The sequence below is a fragment of the Pantherophis guttatus genome, chromosome 2 (assembly GCF_059756535.1).
Source record: "Pantherophis guttatus breed Tessera chromosome 2, ASM5975653v1, whole genome shotgun sequence".
In the NCBI taxonomy this organism is placed as follows: Eukaryota; Metazoa; Chordata; class Lepidosauria; order Squamata; family Colubridae; genus Pantherophis; species Pantherophis guttatus.
Genome location: NC_142064.1, coordinates 196513845 through 196541294, shown reverse-complemented (window position 1 = coordinate 196541294; position 27450 = coordinate 196513845). Strand labels below are relative to the sequence as shown.

Here is a 27450-nt window from a genome sequence, read left to right as displayed (position 1 = left end):
AAGGATATAGCACTCTCAAACTGTTCAATGCTGCATTAAAAACAACTCATCTATAAAGTATCATGTACAGTCAGAGAATATATTATCTAGTCAGGTTTTATTCAATTTTCCCAATATATAACTAATTGAAAAATTCAACAGCTCAAGTAAGTTATCAGAAAAGCTTGGAAATCCTGACCAATGACAGGAATATTGGATAGATAGATATAAAAATATAGAAAACTTTCCTGAATAGATTTGATAGGTCATTATGTGACACAGAATAGCTGAACTAGATAGGCCTGATTTTTCCAGTGTGGATTATAGAATTATAGGGTTGGAAGAGGCCATTAAGCCACTGAATGTAACAACGCATAAATCTCAGCTAAAGGAACCGAGAGAGAGAGAGATGTTTTCCTCTGAAGATATGACTAGTCTATTTAACACTGATTATCTTACATTAACTTTATAAAATGTATTGCTACATTTTGTTTTGTTTTCCTCTTTTAAGCACAGAAGTGCCATATAACTTTTACTCTCAAATAAAAATTAATGTGACCAATCATTTGGACTATGACCTATCTCTGTCCAGCTACATTCTAAACAAAGAAATGACTAATAGATCAGACAACTTCCGATTCTACCATGTGAAAATATCACAATTTAAAATGACAGAGGAAACTTTTTCCCCTTCTTGTACCCTAATTTATTAGGAACATAAAGATAATTTACATGCTTTAAAATCACAGGCAGCTATTCCAGCTCATTTCCACTTTACCTACATATTTCCTTCACTACTGACAGGAAGAATATATAGGATTTTACTTGTAATCAATTTGTAACAAATTAACAGCATTCCACTTTTCCAGTGTATTCTGAATTATACTGAGTTGTGCTATTAATACAGTACAGACATTACGTGAGTCCTCCAATTCCAAAATAAATTTGATTAAATTTAGAGAAAACATTGATCAATAAAATGCCTATATTCTATCTCCAGTATTTGTAGATATTAAACTTTAAATGTTCATCTAGAAAACATGTTGAAGGCTTGGATCCTGAAGCACTGTCACATGAATTAACAATTTTAGCTAGAACACCTAAGTATCTAAAAGACAATTATCTTATAATTTGTTCTTGTACAATTTAAAAAAACCCCCACAGAATTTGCTCTATTTCTAGTATACCTAACTCAAAGGTAAATAGTTCAAAATGAAAATGGAATATATATTGTCTGAGATAACAAACTACAATAAAGTTGCTGTAGATAACCAATCCTCCCTAATTGTTCTGGATTATATAGTGCTGCTCCTCTAGCAACCCAGAAAAAGTTAATAAATATATGCTGATACAGACACATTCAAATACATCTTTAAATCCTAATTTAGGAGAGAAATAGGCATAAACAGCCTTATCAATTACTCTTACAAAATATTATAGAAATATTTGTTTAGAACACTATAAGAAGGAAACTAGATTTCCTTGAAAATCCCACATAGACATTACGTTTCTGTTTTCCATTTATTTTCTTAAGATGCTAGTAATATATATCCTACTTTATCGCCTATCTAGTGCAAAAAAGCAGAAGAGGTTCAAATCATTTGTCGTTGAGCAACTATTGGAGGTTCTTGTAAGTAGAACAGATACACTTTCAGGCAAACCTATTGCTCATATTGTCGTAAAAATAAACCAAAATAACTCCCAGGTGAATCACTTTCCGATCCTTGGGGAAAGATTTGTATTTAAGTGAAGGAAACAAAGCCATTATGTATTATTTCTGCCTTCTTACAGAGGTCATATACTTAAAAGCAAATACGTTCATTTGCAGTTTTAAATAAAATAAATCTGCTTCAGTTTACTTTTAATTTTATATTAAATACTACAGATGTCTACTTTGCTGATTTTTCAAGTTCTTAAAAAAAATCTCACGGGCCATTTAAAACTGCTTGAAGCAGCAAAATGAAGAGATAATATGCATAGGTAAAACAAGCACAAACAGTGATTAAAGTATCTTTTGCTCAAAGTATCAAACGGAAGACGGGGAAAAATGTTACTGCTACAATTCTGAAATTTTAATGTGAAGGAAACAAACCCATACACACGGGAGTGTAAATCTTTTCCATTTTAAAAGTTTCGCAACTTTCCTAAAGTATGCTAATATTTTGACAAACAGGAACCCGCCTAAATCCAAACTACAAACACACAATTTATGTTAAGGGCGGGTGGGCTGTCCGCGAGCTGAAACAAACCCCTGGCCCCGACATCTGGAGCTTACCGCGATGAGGGCGCTGCTACGGCCGTGCTGTTGCTGTTCACCGCCCGCGGTGTCACCGTCCAGACCATTGACTCCAGGCCGGTCGGAAGAAGTGGAGGTAGACGCAGAGCCCCCGGCCCCAGGGGCCGGAGCAGAGGAAGGCGGATGCGAAGGAGCCGTCGGAGGTGGCGCAGTGGGGGGAGGAAGGGGCGGCTGGCGGTGCTTCCCCGCTCGCTTGGCCTTCGCCTGCAAGCAGCGCTGGTGAAGGGCGAAGGTCTGCTGGCGCTCCAGCTCCAGGCGCTCCGGGGACACGGCCTGGTAGCGGGACTCACAGGCACTGTGATGCCGCCGGCAAAGCTCGATGCGCCGGCGGAGCCGCTCCATCACCGCGCTGTGCTGCGACACCACGAACTCCGCCATGGGGCAAGGGGGCAGAACCATGAGCCGCGAGCGGGAAAACGGCAGCACCGGGAGCAGCCGGCTCTTCACTCCGCCATAGCTGGCGGCGAGGGACACCGGGCACTTCGGAGCCCAATTCTCCCTCTTCTTCTGCCGTCACCACTACCTTTCTCAGGCGGGGGCGCCCCAATGCCGCCCGACCCGACCGAGCCCGCCTTCCCGATGCAGGCCCGGTGATTTCAATCCCCTGCCCCAATCTAGCTCAGGCCCAGAGCCACCCAAACCTCCCGTTTCCCATTGTTATCCGCGCCTCAGCCGCCGCCATCTTGAAATTGTTTTACCCCTTTTCTCCCCCACTTGGGAAGCCTGCCCAGTCCGGAGCGGGTGGCCTTTCCTAGGTAGTGGCAGACGTCACGGCGCACGCACTCACTGGCAGTAGGCGTTAACAGACTGCTCAAAGAGCCAATCGGAGATAGGAATGGAAAACAAAAGGGCGGGGGAAAAGCTGGGGGAGGGGATTTCCCTTTCCGTTTCTCTCCTCCCCCCACTTCTCTACGACCTTTCCGGAAAAGTAGAAGGGGTGGAACTTTATGATTGACAGGAAATGTCCCCGTATGCAGCTTGTGCTGGGATGGCTGAAACTTATAGGCCTGCCCCTCGCATACGTATTGGGCAATAAGTGTAGGAATACATAAAAGTAAATACTGAACGGTAGTTGGGTTTTACACTGAAAATATGCAAATGAGCAATAAAGGCCGAACCAAGCGTTTGAATTCTCACCAGCCTTTCCTTTAAATTAAGGACAACTGCCATTTTAAGTGGCTTCTTCCATGTATTCCCTGATTTAAAAGTTTTCTTTGCCGGACTAACGATTAACATGGTATAAAAAAAAAATAACCTAAGTCTGGTTCCTCTTAAAACATAGAAATGTTTACGGCTACTAATCTCCTGATTATGTAATATAGTAACGCTTTTCCCCGACAATAATAAATTAAGTGCCGCCCAACTCTCAACAATCCAGGGCGTTGAGAATAGTCTTAGATTAACCCATGGGATAACATAAATAAATGCTAACTGGAGAAAAGGAGAAAAATTTTCACCTCTCACTGGAAAGCACGAAAATATTAAACTTTCTTTTCCTCTTGCTTGATGGTGCAGTTCTGCTTTCAAAGGGCTTAAGTACACCAATGGAGGCTAGGTCAAAAGACCATCCAACAACCTCAAAAACCAGCTACCAGCAAGAAATTTGATCAGGTCAGAATGCAAACTCTTTTGTATGTTTGGGGAAAAAAGCCCCAGTGTATTTGGAAATGTGTAAGCATCTGCAGATTTTGACCGGATTCTAAAATACTAGTGAAAGTGTCAACTCTTGAACAGGTAGGTAGGTATACATACATTTATGTAACTTCCAGTGTATCTATAATTTAGGCTTTTTAAATTGCTGGTAAGTTTTAGTGTTGTTTCTAGTTTAAGCATATTACTTGTGATTTATGTTACAATGTATTTAGAGAACATTTGTGTGTTTAAACCTAACGTTGAAAAAAGAATGAATCCAACAATTTATTGGATTAAAAGAAGCAATTTATTGCTTTTCCTTAAGGAAAAGTATCTTATACGTTTAACACACAAACAACTTTTAAGGCCACATTCTTGGGGTATTTCATAACATTTCTGAAATGAAGACTATTTCATTTCATAAAAATATTCCAAATAAATAGAATTATTTTGGCATACAAACTTGCACCAAGCTATCACAGCATACTTTTAAAGTCACAATTACTCTAGGAAGCAAATTTGTAACTACCAGTAGCAGAAAGTTTGAAACGTAAGAAAGGCTATTCATTGATAATCATTCCATTTCTTCTATAATTAATGGTTCATATCTTAGAAATATGTGATATGTAAATCAAATGTGTATTAACTATGTATCAATAATTAAAATATTTTCTACGGTAGTCAATTTTCATATTGAAATTGTGCATGTTATACTAGAACAACAAGGTTATAAACAGTGATATGAACGTGTACTTTGAACACTTTACAAAGATTAACACATTTCATGAAGGCTCATGTTTCTAAACGCAAGATGCTCACTATGAAACCAATTTGGAACCACTACCTCAATATGGTATTATTCATACCTTTTAAATTTCCACTCTTTTAACAATCCAATATTTAACAATCAAAATATTCTCAGTAGGATGTTTAAAACATAATGCAAACAATTTAATCACTTTGCATTTTGTTCAGTTTTTTCACAACATAGTAATAGTTCTGAAGGAAGATCTATCAACTCTTCTATCTATCAACTCTTTAGATTATGAAAGCCAATCCCCCAAAATATTGCAGACTAGACAGTAGAAAAATAGTGATCTATGTTTCTTTATTGATCAAGTAAGCTTACATTTGTTTATAACTTAACCAATATATTTATATGCATACTGCATCTTCAGATTTTTACAACAGTCAGGACTTAAGTCACAATCTTGTTTACCAACACTTGAACCCTGCGTCAAACAATACTGGCATTTAGAAAATTATAATAGAGAAGGCAAAGAGGTGCGAAGAAATGTATTCTTAGCACCATATTTAGTGTCACAGGAGAGCTGGGGCCACATTATGGAGATCTAGGATAACCTTTGTCATTTATGGTTAATCATGTTCTGCTCTCCTGTCAACCATAACATCCCCATATGAAATGGGGTAAGTATTCTAAGACAGAACACACATTTAGTTAAGATCTTTATCTTTTTTTAAAGCATCTATATCTTCATATGTTGCATATGAACTGTGACTGATTTGAAATGGCTACAATGCACTTTCTTTTTCAAACAGAAGTAGTCAAATATCTTATTCATTCTAAAATTCTTTAGAACATTTCCTAAAAGTCTGTTATAAGTCTATTTCTTTCCAACCAAGAGTTCAACTATGTCAGTGTAAAAATATTTCCTGCATCGGAATGGTTTTCCATAGTTTTTTAAAATCATCCATTAAGTTACCAATTCAGCACCCCAAATTACTTGGAAATTACAAATTACTTTTTATATTAATTTTTTGCTTTATTATTCTTAAATAGCAGATGACAATCTTCTCCCAGTACTAAGTAGTCTTAATAAGGCTTCAGAGGTTACACTGGGCATTTAAAAAAGTACATTTCACTAACATGAAAAAAGGCTAAAACATGCAAACAGAGGAGTATTCTAAAGAGGTCTTATGAGTTCAGATTCATTCTTCCCAATATCCTGGAGAAAGGAATATATGTTTCACAAAAAGTGAAGACGATGATCAAAAAACATTAACCCAAGCACATTAAAATTAGTACTAGTATTAAATAGCCACTGCAAGTCAATGATGTAGAAAAAAATAGAAGAAACTAGGGGGAATAATTTCATTTAAACATCCTGACTAGACAACAGAAACTATGGAAGCAAGCACTGACTGTATTAAATTGAATCTACCAGTGGAATGGATGCCAAGTTTATAAAGCTCTCTGGAGGACACAAGGAGAAAAATAAAAAGTCTCGCACAACTATTATAGATGTGCAAGGAATGATGCTGGAATGCAAGCCAAAGGCTGCAAGCACTGTAGCTTCAAATGAGGATAATTCTGCTGTTTTGGAAAGATAACAGAACTGAGGGTTCTGCAAAATAATCTGCAAGACAGCTGTTAGTCTTGTTTTGAAAAAGCTATGTATATAATTATATCTGAACAAAAGTATAAAATCTTAGTTACTCTGAAAAATTCTTACCCACCAAGTAGAAACTGGGAGTGTTTTAATTCAGTGCCATATATTTAAATAAAGAACAACAGGTGGCAAAATATTTCTTTTTCGCTTTCCTCCATCATGCACTTCAATATAATATAGAGGATTATGCTTTTCTTAAGTAAACACTCTGTATTCTACATAAGATTTCTGAATAGCTAGATACTCAATGCAACATATTTTTAAAAAAATTATTCATCTGGAACCCCCTAGATTCACAACATTTTGATACATGAAGAGCACTGAGATTCAAAATGTTACATATGCCAAGTTTTCACATGCTTATTCCTCAGCCACAAATACTGACATTTGCTTTCAGCACAAATAAAACTTGAAAGATCAGCTTGCCTGTGCCTTTTATCCTGTGCATAAATGTACATAAGATGGCAACAATAGGAAGGTTAGCAACACTGTCCTGTTTCAATGTTTGGACCCAGAAATAAGTAGTGTTACCTTCTGAGAATAAGAAACACAATTTTAACAGTGAGCTAAACAAGTGTATTCTCTAGCAGGAAAGCTGCATCTGAAAAAACTGTACAGGAGAAGCAACAGCTGGAACAGAAGGAAATGTTTAAAAAAACTGGGGGAGGGGGGACCACAAAAACTGAAAGCAAATTCCAAATTGAGAAAAAGTTCAAAATCTAAATGAACAAAACAATCCAGTCTCACTAAAATCTGCTCCTAAATTCAGACTAGTGCAAACACTGTTTTAACTGAGCTGTATCTATGACCAATCTGAGTATTTCATGGCCACAGGCTTTTCATCAATAAGAAAGTTTGAGCACTTGAAGATTGCTTCAAATGGATTTTAACTTTATCCTACATTTAACATGATCATACTATGAGAAATAAGAGTTGTATAAGAATTTCCATCTTTGTAAGAAAGAAAAGACTTATAAAAACTTTACATCTGGCATTTGTCTTTAAGGTTTGCTCTTCACTTCCATTGATAGATTAATACATTAATTTAAGCCAAAAGTTTTGAGACTGGTAATTCTATCATCTATTTAAAAACAAAATAAAAATGTTAGTTTTTGTAACATTCCAGAAATTCATAGCCGGGTTGTGTTAAACGCATTCTTTTTCTACAGGAATATTATTTAGAAACACAATTGCAAATATTTGACTGCTAAACACTTTTCACTGCAGAGTATTTGACAGGAACCTATGGATGGTGAATTTTGAAGATTTTTGATTTTCAGCAAAAGGTATCCATGGTCCTCTCCCAAAACCATATCAGAAAAAATCATCAGATTAAGTTTTTAGGATATTTCATTCTCTTCTTGGTTTTCTATTTCTGGGAGACCTATTCACAGTTTCTTCCTCCTGCAAACATAAAACAACATATAAATAATCCAGCTACATTCAGATATTTAGCTTTAAAAGTAGTAAGTAGATATTTTCAAAGGTAATTTATTGAGATCTCAAGAGTAATGTACATCAGTAGATGTTGTTTGTTTTAACAATTGTTAGCACTGCTGAACAGAGACAAGCTACTTCTTAAAACCCTAAGCCTGACTTTTAAGATATCAATCAAATTGATCCTACATGCTTATTTCTTTCAATATTAAAACAATAAAAATGTTTCAACTCTAACATACATATTAGGGTAACAGAAAAATCAAATGCAGGGTTATTTTTGTAAACGGCATTACAAAACCTTAAGATTTAATATTTTTAACATTTGACATTAGCATCAACAATGTATACTTCAAAAAATATCAAATACGCTCATATGGGAATGAACTCTGTGAATATATCAGATTGCACTTGATAGCGTTCAATGTCAGAATAATCTAATAATTTGTACAGTTATATGTAACTTCATTTAGAAATATTACTAACTGGAAAAAGTTGCTATAAATAAAATTTTGTGAAGATTAGTAGGAAGTTAAAAGTGTAGGAAAGGTAACAAAGTTGAATTACTATCTTGATTTGCTACAACTTCATGTAATGAGCTCATAAAAAGTTGTACAGGCTAGGGCTTAACCACTGGGTGGTTCAGTGGATAGGAAGTTCACTCAGGGTAGAGCCCGGTGTGTGATTATTAATGGGATACTGTCTGAACAGAAACCAATCACACATACTGTGCCACAAGGTTTAGTTCTAGATTCTATTCTGTTCAACATGTTTGTAAGTTATATAACTGAAGGATTGCTTGGTAAATTTGTTTTTTTGCTGATGACACAAATTTGTGTAATAGAGTTGATGTTCTTGGAGGTATTCGTAACATGGAAAATGATTTGGCACTGCTGGAAAATTGGTCAAATATGTGGAAAATCTAGTTCAATGTTTCTAAATATAAAATCATGAACTTGGAGAAAAAGAATCCTCTGGCAGAGTATAGTATTGGGGTACAGTGTTAGAACAGCAGAAGAAAAGCATTTAGATTTACTCATAGCAGATGTCTGCAAAATGAGTAAACAATGTGGCCAGATAACTGTGAAGGCAAACAAAATTCTTGGATGTATTGTTAAGACGATTACCAGCATGAAGAAGGAGGCCCTAATCCCACTATATAAGGCTTTAGTCAGTCCCCATTTGGAATATTGTGTCCAGTTCTGGAAACCTAACTTACAAAAAAGTAGAAGATTGAACAAGTCCAGAGATGGACAACAAAAATGGTGCAAAGTCTGAGGGACAAAACATTATCAAGACAGATTGCAGGAACTTAATATGTACAGCTTGAAGGACAGAAAGGAAAGGGGAAATGATTGAAACATTTAAATATATTAAGGGAATGAATAAGATTTAGGATTTTCAATATTAAGCAAAAATCAAGAACATGGAGGCATAATCTCAAACTGACAGGAGGGAAGTTCAAAAATGTTAGAAAATATTACTACACAGAAAGTGTAGTGGAAACTTGTAACTAACTTCCAGAGGAGGTAGTGGGTCAATCTTTAATAACTGATTTTAAACATGTCTGAGATAAACATAGGTCTATCATTCAACAAAAATAAAAATAATAAAAAACAATAAATAATAAATTAAAAAGAAAAACAAACGAACAATCCAAAAATCAAAGGGCAGACTCAATGCACCACTGGGTCTTTTTCTGCTGTCTGTTTTCTATGTTTCTATATTTTCTTTTAGAATTATCAACTTTAGAACAGAGAAAACATTCAATCCTTGATTATCTGCAAATTACAGAAACTAGTAAAGTAAGTAAATAAGTAAGTAAGCAAGCCAGCCAGCCAGCCGGTCAATGTCATCTTGTAAGACCCAAGGAGACCTGCCTTCTCTGCTGCACTTGCTCTTTGAAGAATATCCTCTCACCACCTGAGTTCCCAATTTGGGTCTTCCTGCAGGCATTGGCAAAGGTTTTATTGGATAAAACCATCCAATAATATGAATTTGCATTTTACACACAGCATGGGTGGGTGGGGGGGTGCATGTGGGGAAGGTTGGTGTATGTGCTGCATTCTTTCATATTTTTCTCTTTGCAATGGTTTGTTTTTAATTCTTTATAAGCCACTCAGAATCATTTGACAAACAAGCAGCCTAAACTCAAATATTTTTTGAAAAAATAATGGCTTCATTGGCTTTCAGAATTTTGTAAAATTGGACACCTGTCCGTTGAGTATATGGATAATGCATATATGGACTCAAACCCTGCAGCTGCACACAGTATTGGAAAAAAAAATAAGAAATGCTAATCTGCCTTAACAAATTTGTATCCCAACATGTGATGTTAGTACATAAATATTTACTGTTTCATTATAGCATACTTTTTGTTGTCTCTCTTGATTCCCATGGAAAAGTTGTGGTTATAGATTTAGGAGGCAATGTACTGTAAACTAGGCTTATTAAATATACTAACGGCCTAATAGCTTGTATTAATATTTGTCTCAAAGTTTATGTAATTAAATACTTGCCTCTGTAATGTCCCTGCTTTCTTCTTCCTCTTCCATCTCTACCTCTTCTTCTTCTTCCTCTTCTGCTTCCTCCTCTTGGCTCACATTTTCTGTATTTCCATCATTCCTCTCCTTCTCTTCTAAAGAAAGTATCACAAGGGTATTAATATTTTTTACAACAAAAGTGTCAGTTTTGCAGACCTCAATGCAACAGACAAAATTCCTGACCACCGTTTTGCGGTGGTTCTCCTCCTACCTCTCTGACCGGTCGCAATCTGTGTTGACAGGGGGGCAGCGGTCGACCCCGAGGCACCTTGCTTGTGGGGTGCCACAAGGGTCGGTCCTCTCGCCCCTTCTGTTCAACATTTATGTAAAGCCGCTGGGTGAGATCATCCGTGGCTTCGGGGTGGAGTTCCATCAGTACGCTGATGACACCCAGCTGTACATCTCCACCCCAGGCCACCCCAATGATGCCCTTAAAGTGATGTCCCAGTGCCTGGAGGCCGTGCGGGCCTGGATGGGGAGAAACAGGCTCCAACTCAACCCCTCCAAGACTGAGTGGCTGTGGCTTCCGGCGTCCCGATATAGCCAGCTGACGCCATCGCTGGCTATTGGGGGCGAATCACTCGCCCCCACGGAGAGGGCTCGTGACTTGGGCGTCCTCCTGGACGCACGGCTGTCGTTAGAAGATCATTTGGCGGCCGTGGCCAGGGGCTTTTTATCAGGTCCGCCTGATACGCCAGTTGCGCCCCTTTCTAGATCGGGACTCCCTACGCACAGTCACTCAGGCACTCGTCACTTCCCGCCTGGACTACTGCAACGCTCTCTACATGGGGCTCCCCCTGGGGTGCACCCGGAGGCTCCAGCTGGTCCAGAACGCGGCCGCGCGGGGGATTTTGGGGGCGACGAGGCGCTCCCACGTGACACCTCTCCTGCGCGAGCTGCACTGGCTCCCGGTGGTCTTCTGGGTGCGCTTCAAGGTGTTGGTGACCGTCTTTAAAGCGCTCCATGGCTTAGGGCCGGGGTACTTACGAGACCGCCTTCTGCCACCAATAGCCTCCCACCGGCCAGTACGCTCCCACAGAGTGGGCCTCCTCAGGGTGCCGTCCGCCAGACAATGTCGGCTGGCGACCCCCAGGGGGAGAGCCTTCTCTGTGGCGGCGCCCGCCCTCTGGAACAACCTCCCCCCAGAGCTACGTACAATAACAGACCTCCGGATTTTTCGTCGGGCCCTAAATTTATTTCAACTAGCTGGGCTGGCTTGAGTCAAATTTTAAACGGATTTTAAATTGGAATGTTTTAATTACGGCCAAAATTATTTAATTATTTTAAACAGTTTTTAGATTTTGTATGTTTTGTATGTATGTCTTGTTTTTACTTTGGCTGTTCACCGCCCTGAGTCCTACATTGGAGAAGGGCGGTATAGAAATTTAAACAAATAAATAAATAAATAAATATAATTTTATGTCATTTATGTGAATTTGGGTAGTAACTATACCATGGATGATATAACAGATAACTGGGAATAATCAACACCTTTGAGCTTTTGCTGTACTGCAATATTCATCTTCCCTTTCTCAGAAATCGAGAGGTTTTTTGAAGATGGGGAATTTTCCAGAACGCTTTTAGTCATTTCCAAGCTTGGGACACTTTTATTTACCAGGCTTTTTTTCATTTGATTCTTCCTCTTCCTCCTCCTCCTCCTCCTCTTCTTCTTTTTCTTTCTCCTCCACCTTCTCTTCTTCATTTACATCTGGTTGAGGAGCATCTGTCTTTTTGTACTCTGCAGCACTAGGTTGTTTTGTCTGAAATAAGATGTTGAAAGGGTTTTCAAGTTCAGTTCTTCTAAAATGGTCTGTTTTCTTTCTCAGTTTATCAAACAAAATGTTTAAAATCAACTACATCCATACACACCTTTCCAGAGCAACAGAAAAGAACAACAAGAAAAACCGGCAGAGCCACTGTCAAGATATATACTATCCAAAGCCAGGGACGTTCTTCAGCAGCAGCCATCATTTGGGTCACAACACCAGGCTAGAAGATAAATTTAAATCTAAATATATGCATATCCATTTGGTATAGTAAACAATATAGTTGCCAGAGAGATATAAGTCCACTGAATTATTAACACATACCTACTACAACTTTTATAGCATGGTACTCAAAGTTACATAGTTACTTTAAGTCATATAAATTAATATATTTATAGAACCCTCACCCTATTTATGCAGCTTTAAAGTGTATTAAATATTTAAGATGATTGGTAATTTCTAAATCTAACAACTAACATTTCCAAATATTAATTACTGCAACAGTTTCCGCACTGTTGTAACTAATATATTCTATGAGAGCAATCTTAAGGGTTTTTCAAGAAGATTAAGCATGCATATTTGAGAGTTATCTCACCATTTAGTGTTTCTTGAAAATACCTAATGGAAAGAATGCTAGAGCATGCTGACTGAAAAACTCAGGTCTGAAGATCTGTAAAGCTATTGCTAGCAATGGTTTTTCACAGCCAGTTGAATCAATTGGCCAATAGTCTAGCAGCTTTCACCTGATAGGATTCAGCTTTCTTCTGCCTTAAGTTTAAAGAAAATACTTTTGATCCTAAGATCCGGTATTAAACTAGTACTTTATCTAAGGCTACAAATCTTTAAAAAATGCCAAAGTTACTTAACCTAGCCATTAAAAAATAATGAAAAATGAAAATGAGTTAGCACACTCCAACTAACAACACTCGAACATTATGAAAAAACTGAATAAAGCTGTGCTTCTATTGGCCACAAAGAGAAGTTTTGTTTCTCTTTTCTCAAAGAGAAAAATACAAATCAATCTGTTTAATAGAAAAGAAAAAATAAGAATTTCTAAATTCCGTTTTATGCTGCACTATTAGAAAAAAATTAAACTTTTCTTTCTCACCTCAGCAGCACCATCAGCTGCTTTCTTCAGGCCCCATCCATCATTACCCCAATCATCTGCTACTGCTCGCTCAGTACAGATAATGAAATTATCAAAGAATATATCTGAAGTCATAGACCACAATTCAAGTCCCACAGCATTAAAGGGGGTCATTTTGAATGGCTGTAAGTCTTCAAAGAAGTCAGGGTTTGGAATCTTCCTTGGCTTCCAGATGCCCTAAATAATGCACAGACATCACTGAATCAATTCTGTAAGTTTTAATTACTCAGACATTTTAATTAATACTTCAAAAATTCCTAAACTGAATAGATTAATAGAAATCTTAATATCCAATTAAAATGTTATGAAGAAAGCTGTAAAAACACTGTGGTGATATTTGGGGAGACATTGCCTGAGCAGACATTGACAAAATATAAATCATAGTCTACTGCCATATAAGGCAGCTTCTATAGAGGTACTTAAATTATTCTCTGTAGCATCACAATCTTGTGGCACTTTATAGACTATTAATTACAATTCATTGAGAAGTTACCTGGATTTTAATGGAGACAACAGCTTTATTTTATATTTTGTATGGGAATGTATTATACAAACACAAACAGAAACTAAGATAGTAAGAGAACAGGGGAAGGGAAAGAAAGGGAAAAGAATGCAAGGTAAAAGGGGAGGGGAAGCAGTGACTTCTAACTTTTTTCAATGCAGTAAAATTTTAAATAGTCTGAAAATTTTCCCTTGCATATTTAGTAAGTACTAGGAATTTCTACCATAACAAATTAATCTAATCAACAAAACTCAGAAACAAAGTTTTATTTTTTTTCTCTTTTGGATATAAAGTCCAGAAGCAGTTTTCAAGTAGAAAGAAAACTGGATAGATTCCTTTCTTTAATTATTTAAGTAGTTTGTTTTGCCATCTCCCATCGCTTTTTTCACCCATTCTTCCCTTAGGAGACAATGGCTTCATTTTAGTTTATATTTTTGTTTTATTCCACCTTTATTATTTTTTAAGTCACTGCAGTGAACATACCCAATACATTTTTCTGCTACTTTCCTTACAACAACAAACCTGTGAAGTTAGTTGGGCTGAGAGAGCTTTCATGCCTAAGGGTGGACTAGAACTCAGTCTCCTGGTTTCTAGCCTAGTGAATAATCTCACCATTGGTACACTGATTGTGTTGTCACCTAGTTGCTTGTAAACAAATGTTAATTTTTATGCGTACATTCAACAACAGAATGGTCCCTGATTATATTTGTTCCATTCACTTCCCTATGGCCTCGCACCTTCCAAACCACATGAATAAACATACTAACATCTGAGAGCAGAATTTCACACACTGGATGAAGTAGTCTTGTAAATTTATGCTGTAGCAACTTTTAAGGTGCCACAAGACTATTTCTGCTTTTTCATGTAAAATTTTCTGAAGGGACGAACTGGAACTGTTACGGAGGGCTGAATCAAGAGGGCTGCAATTGCAGCCCGTGGCACCACTGCAGGCCAGATACCGATAGCCAAAGGGCTGGATGTGGCCTGTGGACTATACAGCCTGTGCCCAGGGCTGATGTAGAGGTAAATTCACAAGCTTACTCTCTATAAATAATCATCCACCTGTATAAAAGTGTTATAATTTAGTTCTGCATAATGACCTGACAATATACCTAGTTTAACATTGAAATAATACCTAAAGAAACATTCCTTGACAGAGATTTTTAAAATAATATACCTGATAGTTGGGGTTGTCAATCATAGTAGGCTTCCATTTGCCTTTATAGTTTGGATTGTCAATTGTGGGTCGTTGCCAGGTACCACAGCCAGGAGCAGATTCACATTTGGGATTTGCAATCTGGGGTGCCTCCCACTCTCCATCCATATCTTCATCCCTAAAACATGAATCTCTGCTTTAGGATTTTCTCTTTTTCATAAATGCAGAGTATGTGCATGGGAGAGACACTATCAATAGCAATTAAAGTTATAGTGATTAATCCAACATAAAAATACAGTATAAATTACTGTGTTGAAATGTTATAATTTTATTTAGGTTAGCATAAAATACATCATCACTGAAAAATTATCATGTAAAATAATTTACTAGTATTATACGGATTGCTTCCATTTATTGACACATAATCAGAGAGAAACTTTGTGCTATAATATACAGTTGAAATTCAATTTATATTGGCCTATGCTATGAGAAAGTATTTGCCCTTTTCAGTCTTCTGTATCTTTGCTACTATTACCAGAATCTCACGGGTCCTATTGAAATAGAGAAAATTTGTGTTAACAAGTAACACTAAACTTAGATGCTTGCTTGATTTATTTCACAAACTAAATCATCCATCATATGATATTTGAGTATGAAAAAATAGTTGTCTCCTGCTTGAGCAGGGGGTTGGACTAAAAAGCCTCCAAGGTCCCTTCCAACTCTGTTACTCTGTATCTAGTAACTGTTTGCAATCAGCTTTAACTGCAACAGAACTCTTCCAGTAATTGGTGATCAGTCACTCAACTTTGCTATGTATTAGTTTTGATCATTTGTCCTGGTAAATTGCTCCAACATGGAAGCATTTGAGAGCACAAACTATTCATTTCAAGTTATGCTACAAAATTTCTGGCATTTGTGGACTTTGATTTGGCCATTTCAAAACGTTGTATCTGTTACTCTTCAATTTTCTTATAAACTTGTGTGGACATGTAGTCGCCATTTGTTTAGTGACTGTTCAAAGTTACAACAGCACTAAAAAAAAAGACTTCTGACTGGTCCTCACAATTATGATCACTGCACGTGTATAGTTAGGACCATGGCCTAAAGCTAAATATATTGTGAGACCAATATTAACTTACCAATCCTCTGGTTTTTCTGCATCAGGATCAGCTACATATTCTGGCTCATCATCCAACCAACCTTCTGGCTTCACAGCATCTTCATCTGGAATTTTAGCAGGAGCATCCTCATCCCTATAAAAAATTAAATAACAATCAAAATTATATTATTTTATTTACAATATAACATGGTTTAAAACCAAAATGCTAGCTTTTTCAAATATTAGTTGTTCTAACTAAATTAGTCCTCATTTACTGACCATTTGTTCAGTAACAGTTTGAAGTTATAATATGCTGAAAATTAATCTGACGGCCATTTACAATCATGTACAATCTTCCAAGTGTCCCTTAGTCATGTGATTATTAGTCAGTACATGCTGTCCTATATCTGCCTGGTTTTTTTTAGCCCTTGCAGAGAAGAGATTGGAGGAACGAATTGGAAGAGTAAGCTATTTGCTTTTCCACACACTGAAAGCAATGCAAATGCACCACCAGCATGAAAAGACCGATTAGAGAAATCACTTGCTTCAACCATGAACCTTGCAGAGCAATGATTGGAGAGGGATCATGAATGTATTTTAAGCTGTTTGCATAGCATGTTTGCTGCATTGCTTTTGATGTTGGTAAGCAAGCACTCCTGCATTCCAAAGAGTGGGAAAATGATTAGGAGGCACATAAGAGGCAGCAGAGAACACACTAGGCCCGTGATGGCGAACCTATGGCACGCATGCCACAGGTGGCACACAGAGCCGTATCTGTGGGCACGCGAGCATTGCCCTAGTTCAGCTCCAGCAAACATGATTTTCTGCCTTCTGGGCCCTCCGGAAGTCAGGAATCGGGCTGTCCCCAGCCTCCGGAGGGCCTCCAGGGAGGTGGGGAAGACAGTTTTCGCCCTCCCCAGGCTCCTAGAAAGCCTCTGGAGCCTGGAGAGGGTGAAAAATGGGCCTTCTGGGCCACTGGAAGTCAGGAAACGGGTCATTTCCAGCCTCTGGGGGGGAAGCCGTTTTCACCCTCCCCAGGCTCCAAGAAAGCCTCTGGAGCTTGGGGAGGGTGAAAAACAGGCCTACCGGGCCCACCGTACCATCATGTGCCAAAAGCGGGGGGAGCGCCGGGGGGTCACACGCACATGTGCGGGCTGCATTGAATTATGGGTGTGGGCACAGACACATGCAAACCCCCCGTGCTGCCCCCGCTTTTGGCACGCGACGACAACAAGGTTAGCCATCACTGCATTAGGCAAACAGCCAGTGCAGTGATGGCTAACCTTCCTCTTAGGGTATTAGCAATAGCAATTGGAATTGTTAACTTTAACCTCTGTGGCTAAATGATGTAGTGGTAAACCACAATGTCATATTATGACTACATTATTTAGTGACAGCAATCCTGGCACTCCCTGTTGCCATTGTTAAGCAAGGACCTTCTAATTTCCAGCAAGCCAGGTTCCAACAGGCCAAGCCAAGGCGGAAGCCAGCAGGAACTTGCAAGCCCCTTACAAATTGCTTACAAGTCAGACAGTAAGTGACTGCTGTTAGGTGGGGGAGTATGCATGAGAATGTGCAGGTGGGTGTCAAAGTATGGCATGACATGGCACAGCTAGCCGGGGGAGTATGAACATGTGATTATGAAGGTGTGGTAAAGTGGAATGGCTGCTGCCAAACGCGCAGATGATTCTCAAGGTCCAATGAGAGCACAGCAGGGGTGGATGCTGTTAGGTGGGAAAGGTGACTGAGTGACTGATACATCTCCTTGCACAAGAACTGGAGTGGGTTTTTCCAGGTATAGGACTGGCTGTTGAGGAACAGAAGAGTGTAGTGGGGTTGACTGTTACCAGATGGGGAAGAGTGTGCGAGTGAGTGATGCAAAAAGATTGGAGGTGGCTGCTGAATGGTGGGAGAACGTGTGCAAGTGGCTGCGGAGACATGGATGGAGCATGTTCATGGGAGAGTGTGTGTGCAAGTGACCACCTCAAATTGATGGGTATTGTGGGTGCCATAGCCAGGCTTCTTGGAGGGAAAAAGCTATCAGAATACAAGCAATTTACAGGAATGACTTGCCAGCTTCCTATTGAGTTTGCTTCTGGCAAGCCAGTAGGGAAGGTTGCATGATGTAGGATGTTGCAATTGTTATTAAGTGCAAGCTGGTTGCCAAATGCCTGAATCATGATCATACAACTGCAGGGCTGCTGGGACAACCAGAAGTTTGAGAACTGATGTTAAGTATCATAACTTTGAATGGTTAACTGAGGAGCAGCTAGAATTCTATGTGCATGTCCTTAGTGTACCTTTCAAATGTCAACTATGTTTGCTAAAGAGAAAAGCCAGAATAGTGTGCTGACGATATCCCAGTTGTACACCCTAACTCTGCCAAGAGCTGTACAGTTACTTTAGCGAGTGTTTGCAATTCAACAGTGATAAAAAATAACTGCAACCAATCCTCACATGTACAAACCTTCACAGGACTGTAAATCAAAGGAAAGCTGAAGTATGATCATAAGAACAATTGCAGTTTCACCTAGCAACTGCTTTATTTACTGAATTGCTAGTTCTATTTGTGGTTTCAATGGGTACCTGTACAAGTGATGATGTACAAGGACTTAAAGGTGCTTGCGGACTGGATGTACGTGAATAGATGTGTCTCAACTCTAGCAAGACTGGATGTCACTGTGTTTTGGGGCTGTTTCTGGAGCCATTTCAGTGATAGCGCTCCCTCAAAATAGAGCTGGTATGCAATCTGGGGGTCTTCCTGAACCGATAACTACTGTTCAAGGAGTACATTAGAGCAATGGCTAGGACAGCCTTTGCACTGATCCATCTCATTTGTGCTCAGAATCAGCAGGCTCTGCTTATAGTCATTCATGCCTTAGACACTTCCTGTCTGGATTATTGCAATATTTATATAGGACTGTCCTTTAGAAGACTCAGAAGCTTCAACTGGTTCAAAATGCAGCAGCACAGACAGTTCAGGATGCACTGAGGTTTGGCAAAGTAGTATCTCTACTGTGCAAGCCGCATTAGCTTCCAATAGATTTCCAGGTAAACTTCAAAGGGCTGGTTATCACTTCTAAGTCCCTACATGACATGGGACCTTATTTCCAATTATTTCTGTGATCCCACCATACGAGGAAAAGTGGTTATGTTCCAGATTCCCTCAGTGAAACACTATCATCTTGCAGCAACAAACGACAACATGCCTTCTTTGTTGCAGCTCCTCTGTGGAACAGGCTCTTCCTGGAGATTGGATGGCCCTGACATTGTTGACCTTCTTGAAAGCTGTAAAAGCCTAGAGCCTCATATAAGTCTATGATTGAAAATAACTAGGTCTCAGGTACCTTAGTTTTTGTATTCCATTTGTACAATGTTTGTTTAAATTTGTATTTGTTTTTATCACTGTCTTATAACCTGTCCACAGTTGCTTCCAATTAGTAGCCATATAAAGTTAAATAAAAAAATGCAAAGAGTTACTTAATTGATAGATGAAACTCCCTAGCTTCAACACTCAGTATTTTTACTCCCTTTACCTTCACTACAGCAAGGACTGCAAGGCAATATATATAAGAACATTTCTGAAAAATTCTCAGCTTGCTTGTTTGCTAATGCCCTTAACAAAGGGAAACACAACAGTGCTGATTTACAAAATTCATGAAAAAATGTAAAATCACAACCGTAATATTCTCATCCTACAAAAGCCTTTCCCAGATTGCAGGATAAAGCTGGGCTCAGTGCATGTCACTAATGAAGCTATTAAGCAAGTCTATCAATTAGTACACAGTGGGATTGCCTCCAATTCCATAATATAATTTATACCAAAGAAGGCTATTATAGAAGAGATGGGATTATGCTACAAAAAAATGAACTCCAGACTCACCTTCTTTCATCCTTTTATAATCAAAATCAAAGGGTTTTCAACAACTACTTACCAATCATCTGGTTTAACAGCATCTGGATCTGGAATCTTAGCTCTCTCATCCCAATCTTCTGGCTTCTGATCATTTGGGTCTTCTATCTCACGTGGAGGATTCACAGGAGGGGTCATATCAGATAGTAGATTCCCAGTGTTTACAACAGTTTGATCAATCAAAACTTCAAAACTGTTGTCTGGATTCAATACTATGATAAAAATCCAGAAATATAAAGATAAATGAGTTCAAAAAAACCTGTCATTATCTTTTGGTCTACTGTCTTCCTATTTATACAGCATTGTGAAGGGATCTTGTGAATGGAATGCAGCATTAAAAAATACTTCACCCAAATTCAAGCAAGAAATAATATTTTGGTTTCCTAGACTACTCAAAAATTTCATGGAAATCATATATAGTCAGTCCTTGACTTACAACCATTTTTTTAGTGATTGTTAGAAGTTAAAATTGAGTTGTGACCAGTTTTCACATTTATGACCATTGCAACATCCCCATGGTGGCATGATCAAAGTTTGGGCACTTGGAAACTGGCATTTATTTATGACAGCTGCACTGTCCCCAGGTCATGCAATCACCATTTTAACTTTCCCAGCCAGTTTCCAACAAGCAAAGTCAATGTGGGAAGCCACAAGATTCACTTAATAATTGCAGTGGTTTGCTTAACAACTGGCAAAAAGGTCATAAAATGGTTTGCTTAACAACTCTGGCAAAACTCACTTAACAACTGCCTTGTTTAGCAATGGAAATATTGGGCTTAACTGTGATTGTAAGTCGAGAACCACCTATAATCTATTAGAATCCCCAGTTATCCTTATCAAAAACCAGTTCTGCCAAATAGAGTGCATTGTAAGAATCATGAGAATGTAAAGAAGTTATTCTCTACAATATAGTCCATATGTTAGGCCCACTGATAAACCAGAACAGGAAATCAACTCTCCATGAAGGCAAAAACTAGCTTTATCGAGATGAGCCATAACAGAATTGTTTAAGTCTGACTGTGCTATACTTCTTATACGCCCATGAATCGGAGAGGTCTCTGACTGAGTTTCTCAGTCATTAAAATTGTTTCATTCCTTTTTTCATAGGCAACATTTTTGCATATTTTCATCAAGGTCACCTTCCTTATTCACTCACTATACCATAGTTGAAAATGCTCCTCCTCTCTTGCCTTCAATAATTAGTATGTTATAATTTCACCCACAAAAGTATCTAAATATGTGTCTGCTTTACCCAGCGTATAAAGATGTGTCTTCTTATCAGTAAAAAAATTCTTTAAATCTGCTTCAGGACGTTTGGCATGTTTTTCCTCATATTGGCCAGTCTTTGGATTCTTGTGGCGGAAAATGAAGTGTAACTTGTAATCTTCACCACACTTGTCTGGACCAAACATGATTGTGTATGGAGTCTTATCATGGAATTGGTCCTATGAAAGATATAGATAGGAAAACCTTCAAAATATAAATTAACTTTTAACAAAGCTTTCATTTTACACTTTACTGCACACCTAGATTATATTTAATTGAGCCTACCAACCACCTCTAAGATAACAGTTTTAAATCAATTGGGGGGGGGGCAGAACTCTTTGTTAGGATCCCTTTTTTAATGCAAAATAAGCTACAAGTGCGCAAATCAAAAAAGAATGCTATTCCAACTAATGAGCAATAGTTTTCATTTCTTAGCAGTTTTCATAAAAATTGCATATATAACCTGAATGTAATTGAAATAATAGGATTTATGATAAACAGTACTTAGTGTTCAGTAAACTGACATGCAATCATTTTAAAGTAATAAGATGATTTGCAAGAGTGTAAACCAAACAAATAAACATTAAGATCTCAAAATCAGAAGATTAACAATACTCACCAAGTTTAAATCATTAGATTTGGTAAGCAGTTTCACATATGCACCACCACATTCAATTCCATTTTGGAAGCTGACTTCATACCTAAGTTTGCAATATAAGAGGTTACAGTCATTTTAAAAAAAATCCTATTGGAAATGATTTCACACGCCACTACATTAACATTTGACTAGCAAAGCTTACATTTTCGTTTGCTTTCTTCCCTCCTCTCAATTCCTTCCTAGGGAATTACATTTACTTACTTCCTTACACATACACACACACCCCTCCAATTTCCAATTCTATCATATAAAATAATGGTATAATATGCATATACAAACAATGAAATACTAAATTTATTCCTTATTTATTTTTTAAATTTTTTAAATCCCGCCTTTATTATTTTTATAAATAACTCAAGGTGGTGAACAAACCTAACACTATTCCTCCTCCTATTTTCCCCACAATAGCTCTATGAGGCAAGTTGGGTTGAGAATGACTGGCCCAAAGTCACCCTCTTGGTTTTCATGTCTAAGGTGGGACTGGAACTCAAAGTCTCCTGGTTTCTAGCCTGGTGCCTTAACCACTAGACCGGGTGTCGGCAACCTGCGGCTCCAGAGCAGTATGTGGCTCTTTCAGCCCACTGCTGCGGCTCTCGACACCATTGCTGTTGCCACCTCCATGGCCTGTCTGCTGCTCTTGCAGTGCCTTGCATAGCACAGTGAAATTTAGAACGCTTCACAATGGGGGAGACGGGGTCCACTCCTTCTGAGTCCATTACGACGTGGAGCCACAACGCGACCCTGCCCCACTTGCCCCTGGCAACACCAGTGGCGACAGCTTGTTCTCGCCTCCAGGATGTCAGTTGCTTTTCCTGAAGGACCGGCAGGCTGCCGGTGTTATGATGCCCCCTCTCCGCCGACTAGGTGATCCGTCGGCATGCTGCTCATAGGCTGGTCGGCCTGCAGATGTCAAATTCCCACCACTCAGCACCAGTTCAGGGGTTCCTTCCCTCCCCCCCAGGTATGGCAAAGCTATGTGAGGTTTGACAGAGGTCAGGCCAGTGTCTCACGCACACCCAAGACCAGGTGTAGCAAGAAGTGGTTGGGGAAGGGTCAGGCGGGGCCGGGCATGGCAAATAATTTAACAACTATTCTCCGCCTAATGACTGGCTGGGTAGGCATGGTGTGTGTGTGTGTGTGTGTGTGTGTGTGTGTGTGTGTGTGTGTGTGTGATGTGACTGGGTGGGAGTGAGTGATGTTGAGTTGGCCACGCCTACCCAGTCATACTGGTTGTTAAATTATTGGCTCCCAATGTTTTATTTTCTGTGGGAAAGGGTCCAAATGGCCGAGTGTTTACTGTTCCAGACCCCTGCACTAGACCAAAGTGGCTCTAAATTACATTGTGAGCCCTTATCTATTGTTTATGCATTGGTACAGTATTGCTGGTTCAGTGAAAAAGACAGCAAAACATACTTACTGTACAATGAGAGGCTTGGTGTCAAAGATAAAAGGCTTATTAAGTTTGGCAGAAATTGCATGATGTTTGGCCCGTGAAATCAACACAAGTCCTTTATCCCCAGGAAGTTTAGTATCCTTCATTTCCTGTACTTCCCATTTGCCTATAGAAACAAGACAGAAATAACACAACTTTGCTCTTTTGTTTCTGTAACAAATATGATGGATATGTCAAACACAACATTTTTCAAACTCTTCAGTTATCATGTGCTTGCACTAAATGCTCCTCCCTCTTTTTTCCTTCAGAAACTTATCAGCAATACCTTTTGCAGACAGTAGTTTTTTCTTCGATAAAATTATGGTTTTTATATTGTTAGAAGCTACTGAATATCGATACATTTATGTGAGAACTAGGCATAATTATCTGTTCATAACTGCTTTTTGCAAAGTAACATTATGATTTTGTTGGAATTATTAATCTGGATACTTGTGAAAAATTATGCTTGTATTCTACTTTCATGGAATCATTTTTTCTAAGACTGCAATAACCATCACTTTTAGTATAATTTTATATAAAGCGTAGGACAAGAATTTTTCCTCTTACTAGGGGAAAAAAACCTACCTTAAAAAAAGTACATAAACAAATACTTTGGGAATTGGCCAAACAAATTTTCTAATAAACATCTAGACTAAGTTTATATGCTCTAACGGAACTCTGATTTAGCTTATATTAAGGAAATAAATTTGTATCTTGGCTGCAGATTGCAAATTGAGCCTTATATAACTGAATAATCCTCTCTAATACTCTTTCTGTATTGCACCTGTATTGCAACATATTGCAATAAAACTTCCTATATAAAGAATAAGATGTCATACAAACCATCATATTTGGCAATCTCATCATCCGTATCATCCTTCTTGGCTTTAGACAGAAACCACCTGAAATGTTTTTTAAAAGTTTACATGAAGGTATTGTAGAGCAAGGAGAATTTATTTTTCAATTTTATATAGCTACCCATTTGCACAATTTTGATTTTGGATGGTACACAATAAAACAATTAAGAACAAATCTAAAAAAATTAAAATCAACTTAAATAATAAGAAAGACTGTGGGAGAATGGATCAATGTATTAAAACAAAATACAATCACCTTGCACCTTTTCCAAGCCTGCTAGAAAAAAAAAGGTTTTGAGAGATTTCCAGAAGGCAGACGTTATGGCAGAAAAGGCTACACTCTGATCCCACACCATTGCAATTGATACATTTCAAAACATAGTAAATGTGTACTGCCAAACTTCAACTCAAATTACTTAAAAGAGACTATAATCTCCTATAATTAAAAAAAGTAATTTACCAGATTATTTATGCATATAATATGTCAAAGTTTGGTAGGCATGCATAACAGCCATTTTCATTTTAGTATCTGGACTGGAATGTTATCTCTGGAAAGTCACTCTTAACTAAGACATTAGTGAACAAGTCATTTCTTCATAAATGTTTAAATGTGTTTTTCTTCTTTCTGTATCAGGGATGTCAAACTCAATTTCATTGAGGGTCGCATCAGGGCTGTGGTTGACCTCGGGAGGCTGTGGCTTACTGGGTGGGCATGGCCAGCTTGACGCCACACACTAGGCATGGCCAACTGGGTGGGCATCGCCAGCTTGATGCCACTCCCCAAACTGCTGGCATGTTTCCTCTTTGCACTGGGTAGACTGGCCGAAGCCACACTGGCCCAATGTTTCCTCTTCGCATTGGGTAAACCGGGGTGAAGCAACGTGGGCTGGCTCCTTACATTTTCCAGGACAGCCCTGCAGACCAGATCCAACCACACTGCGGGCCGGATCCCGCAAGCCTTGTGTTTGTCACCCCTGTTCTATATGATCCATTTTTTTTCAACTGTTATCAGATGTACTCTGTATTAGGTATTTTAGTTGCACTGATTTCATTTCCTTGATTTATGAATTGATTCATAAAATTTTTTTAAAACATATTTTAATTCAAGCTTTCCTCGTGTATATCTACTAGTACTTGTTTAGATGAATGCTTACCCTTCTAAAGTTCCTTTATCAAAGTTTTCGGCAAAATAAACTTCTCCTGTTGGTACTGGGGCCGTATAAGTTACCTGAAGACAGAAATTCAATATTAGATGATATTCTGAATAATTTTTTTACTACCGTGTGTTTATAATCAAGTGCAATATAAAAAGTTATAGTTATATGTTAAAACTCCTAATCATTCAACTTCCAAGTTAAGATCAGAATTACCAGAATACCTGTGTAATAAAATATAGTCTTGGGATTTACACATCAGGTAAAGTTATGTTTGATGAGAGGTTTTCTAAAAAATTAAAAGCAAAAACCAAGCTACAGTATGGATGGATTATATACACACACACACGCACCATACTTCAGTCTTTAAATGTATGATTCAGAAGATGATTTCTCCTAAATTTTGAATGATAATGGAACACTGATATTCCTTTGGTTTGAAAATAGGCATTAGAGATCTTTTTAAGAATAGATGCTATAATGCAAACTCACATAAGAATTTGTACAACATCCTGTGAGAGCACCCAATGTTGTGTGATTTGATTGCATGGGAAATCCTCAAATTATGCATGCTGTTTCCTAATCCTTCATGAAATCTTATATAAAATACTAAAAAATGCAAGCTTAATTCTAATTTTACAAGACAAAAGCTGGGTTTTCTTTTTGTAGCTTTTGCTGATTCTTTTAACTGGAAAAATATTTAATCAAACCTTAGGTAATGGAGGAGCACTGGTTTCATGCTTTAATTCTTCTACTTCTTCAGCATCATTATCCAAATCATCTTCTATATCTATTACATCTTCACCATCATGATCGTGATCGTGATCATCACCATCATGTGCCAGGAGACTGGATGTTCCAGCTATTAGCAATAAAGCAAATAGCAAGCACTTTCGCTTCATGGTCTATGGCAAAGAGAGAAGAGAGTGTTAAATTTATCAATAAAATGCAGTTTAACTGCCAAGACTATGACCTTTTGCTTGTCTTATTTAATCCTGCATCTCTATAGCTGTCTGGTTTGGTTCTGCAATCCAACAAGAGAGACACAGACTTCAGAGGATAATTAGAACTGCAGAAAAAACAATTACTACCAACCTGCCTTCCATTGAGGACCTGTATACTGCACGAATCAAAAAGAGGGCTGTGAAAATATTTACAGACCCCTCCCCTCACATCCTGGACATAAACTGTTTCAATTCGTACCCTCAAAATGATGCTATAAAGCACTGCACACCAGAACAATTAGACACAAGAACAGTTTTTTCCCGAACGCCATCACTCTGCTAAACAAATAATTCCCTCAGCACTGTCAAACTATTCACATTAGGCTGCATTACTATTGCTATTGGTCTTATCATCGTTCCTGTTGCCCTTCTCCTCCCACTTGTGACTGCATGACTGTAACTTGTTGCTTGTATCCTTGCAATTTATATTGATATTGTTTCCAAGTATGATTTGATTGCTTATTGTACCGTAAGACTAGATGTTATGGTACAATAACTAGGTGTTGTGCCTTGTGATTCTTGACGAGTGTATCTTGTCTTTTTATGTACACTGAGAGCATATGCACCAAAGACAAATTCCTTGTGTGTCTAATCACACTTGGCCAATAAAGAATTCTATTCTATTCTATTCTATTCTAAACCCAACCTTTACAAATACAAGGCATGCACCATGGCTGGGTACAATAAATTGCTTTAATGTTGATTATTATAACAAAGAATTTACACACCAAATTAGGTGTGATGCAGATATTTCATCTTGTATTGTCCATGGTATCCATTCTTTCTAGACAAGGATTAATAATAACATTTGAATATAAGAAAAATAGGAAACTTTAAAATAAATGTTAATACATTTATTAAAAAGAGGTTACATTACTGTAATATTTAATTTTGGACTTTGAGTAAATGAGATCTGATTTTTACATGAGTTACAGTTTTATAAAACATATCAAATACTGGGAACACACATGAGAGGACATGGCTTTCATACTTCCATGGATGTTTTCCTAAGACACTAGGTTAACAATTATTGGAAAGAGATATTTATAGCATTCAATCTTTTCAGAAAATTCTACCTTATCTTAAATTTGTTTAAGGAAAGTAACATAATTTAGGGGAACAACTAGATATGAAGGATTGAAAATATACAGCCACAGATGTTATACATTACTCAATTGCCTACTATACTTTAAATCAT

The 27450-nt window shown here is 38.0% G+C and overlaps 2 protein-coding genes across 6 annotated transcripts in view; both read right to left on the bottom strand.

Moving 5' to 3' along the window:
- MAML1 (mastermind like transcriptional coactivator 1) overlaps positions 1-3188 on the bottom strand; it is a 40034-nt gene extending 36846 nt beyond the window's left edge. For both annotated transcript variants that reach the window (XM_034402796.2, XM_034402804.2), the window contains exon 1: positions 2255-3188. In XM_034402796.2, the coding sequence (XP_034258687.1) occupies positions 2255-2674 (420 nt within the window). In that variant the 5' untranslated portion in view covers positions 2675-3188. The remainder of the gene's footprint in view (positions 1-2254) is intronic.
- A 1810-nt stretch (positions 3189-4998) lies between these two features.
- Positions 4999-27450, bottom strand: part of CANX (calnexin) — a 34804-nt gene continuing 12352 nt past the window's right edge. For 2 of the 4 annotated variants that reach the window (XM_034402835.3, XM_087883702.1), the window contains exons 2-16: positions 26981-27036; positions 25959-26153; positions 25249-25322; positions 24081-24139; positions 23223-23364; positions 21767-21848; positions 21134-21326; positions 19904-20093; positions 16009-16122; positions 14891-15047; positions 13173-13388; positions 12168-12287; positions 11914-12058; positions 10275-10393; positions 4999-7722 (exon numbers count right to left, since the gene is read on the bottom strand). In XM_034402835.3, the coding sequence (XP_034258726.2) occupies positions 7669-7722; positions 10275-10393; positions 11914-12058; positions 12168-12287; positions 13173-13388; positions 14891-15047; positions 16009-16122; positions 19904-20093; positions 21134-21326; positions 21767-21848; positions 23223-23364; positions 24081-24139; positions 25249-25322; positions 25959-26150 (1857 nt within the window). In that variant the 5' untranslated portion in view covers positions 26151-26153; positions 26981-27036 and the 3' untranslated portion in view covers positions 4999-7668. The remainder of the gene's footprint in view (positions 7723-10274; positions 10394-11913; positions 12059-12167; positions 12288-13172; positions 13389-14890; positions 15048-16008; positions 16123-19903; positions 20094-21133; positions 21327-21766; positions 21849-23222; positions 23365-24080; positions 24140-25248; positions 25323-25958; positions 26154-26980; positions 27037-27450) is intronic. The other 2 variants (XM_087883703.1, XM_034402817.3) reach the window with 1 other exon arrangement.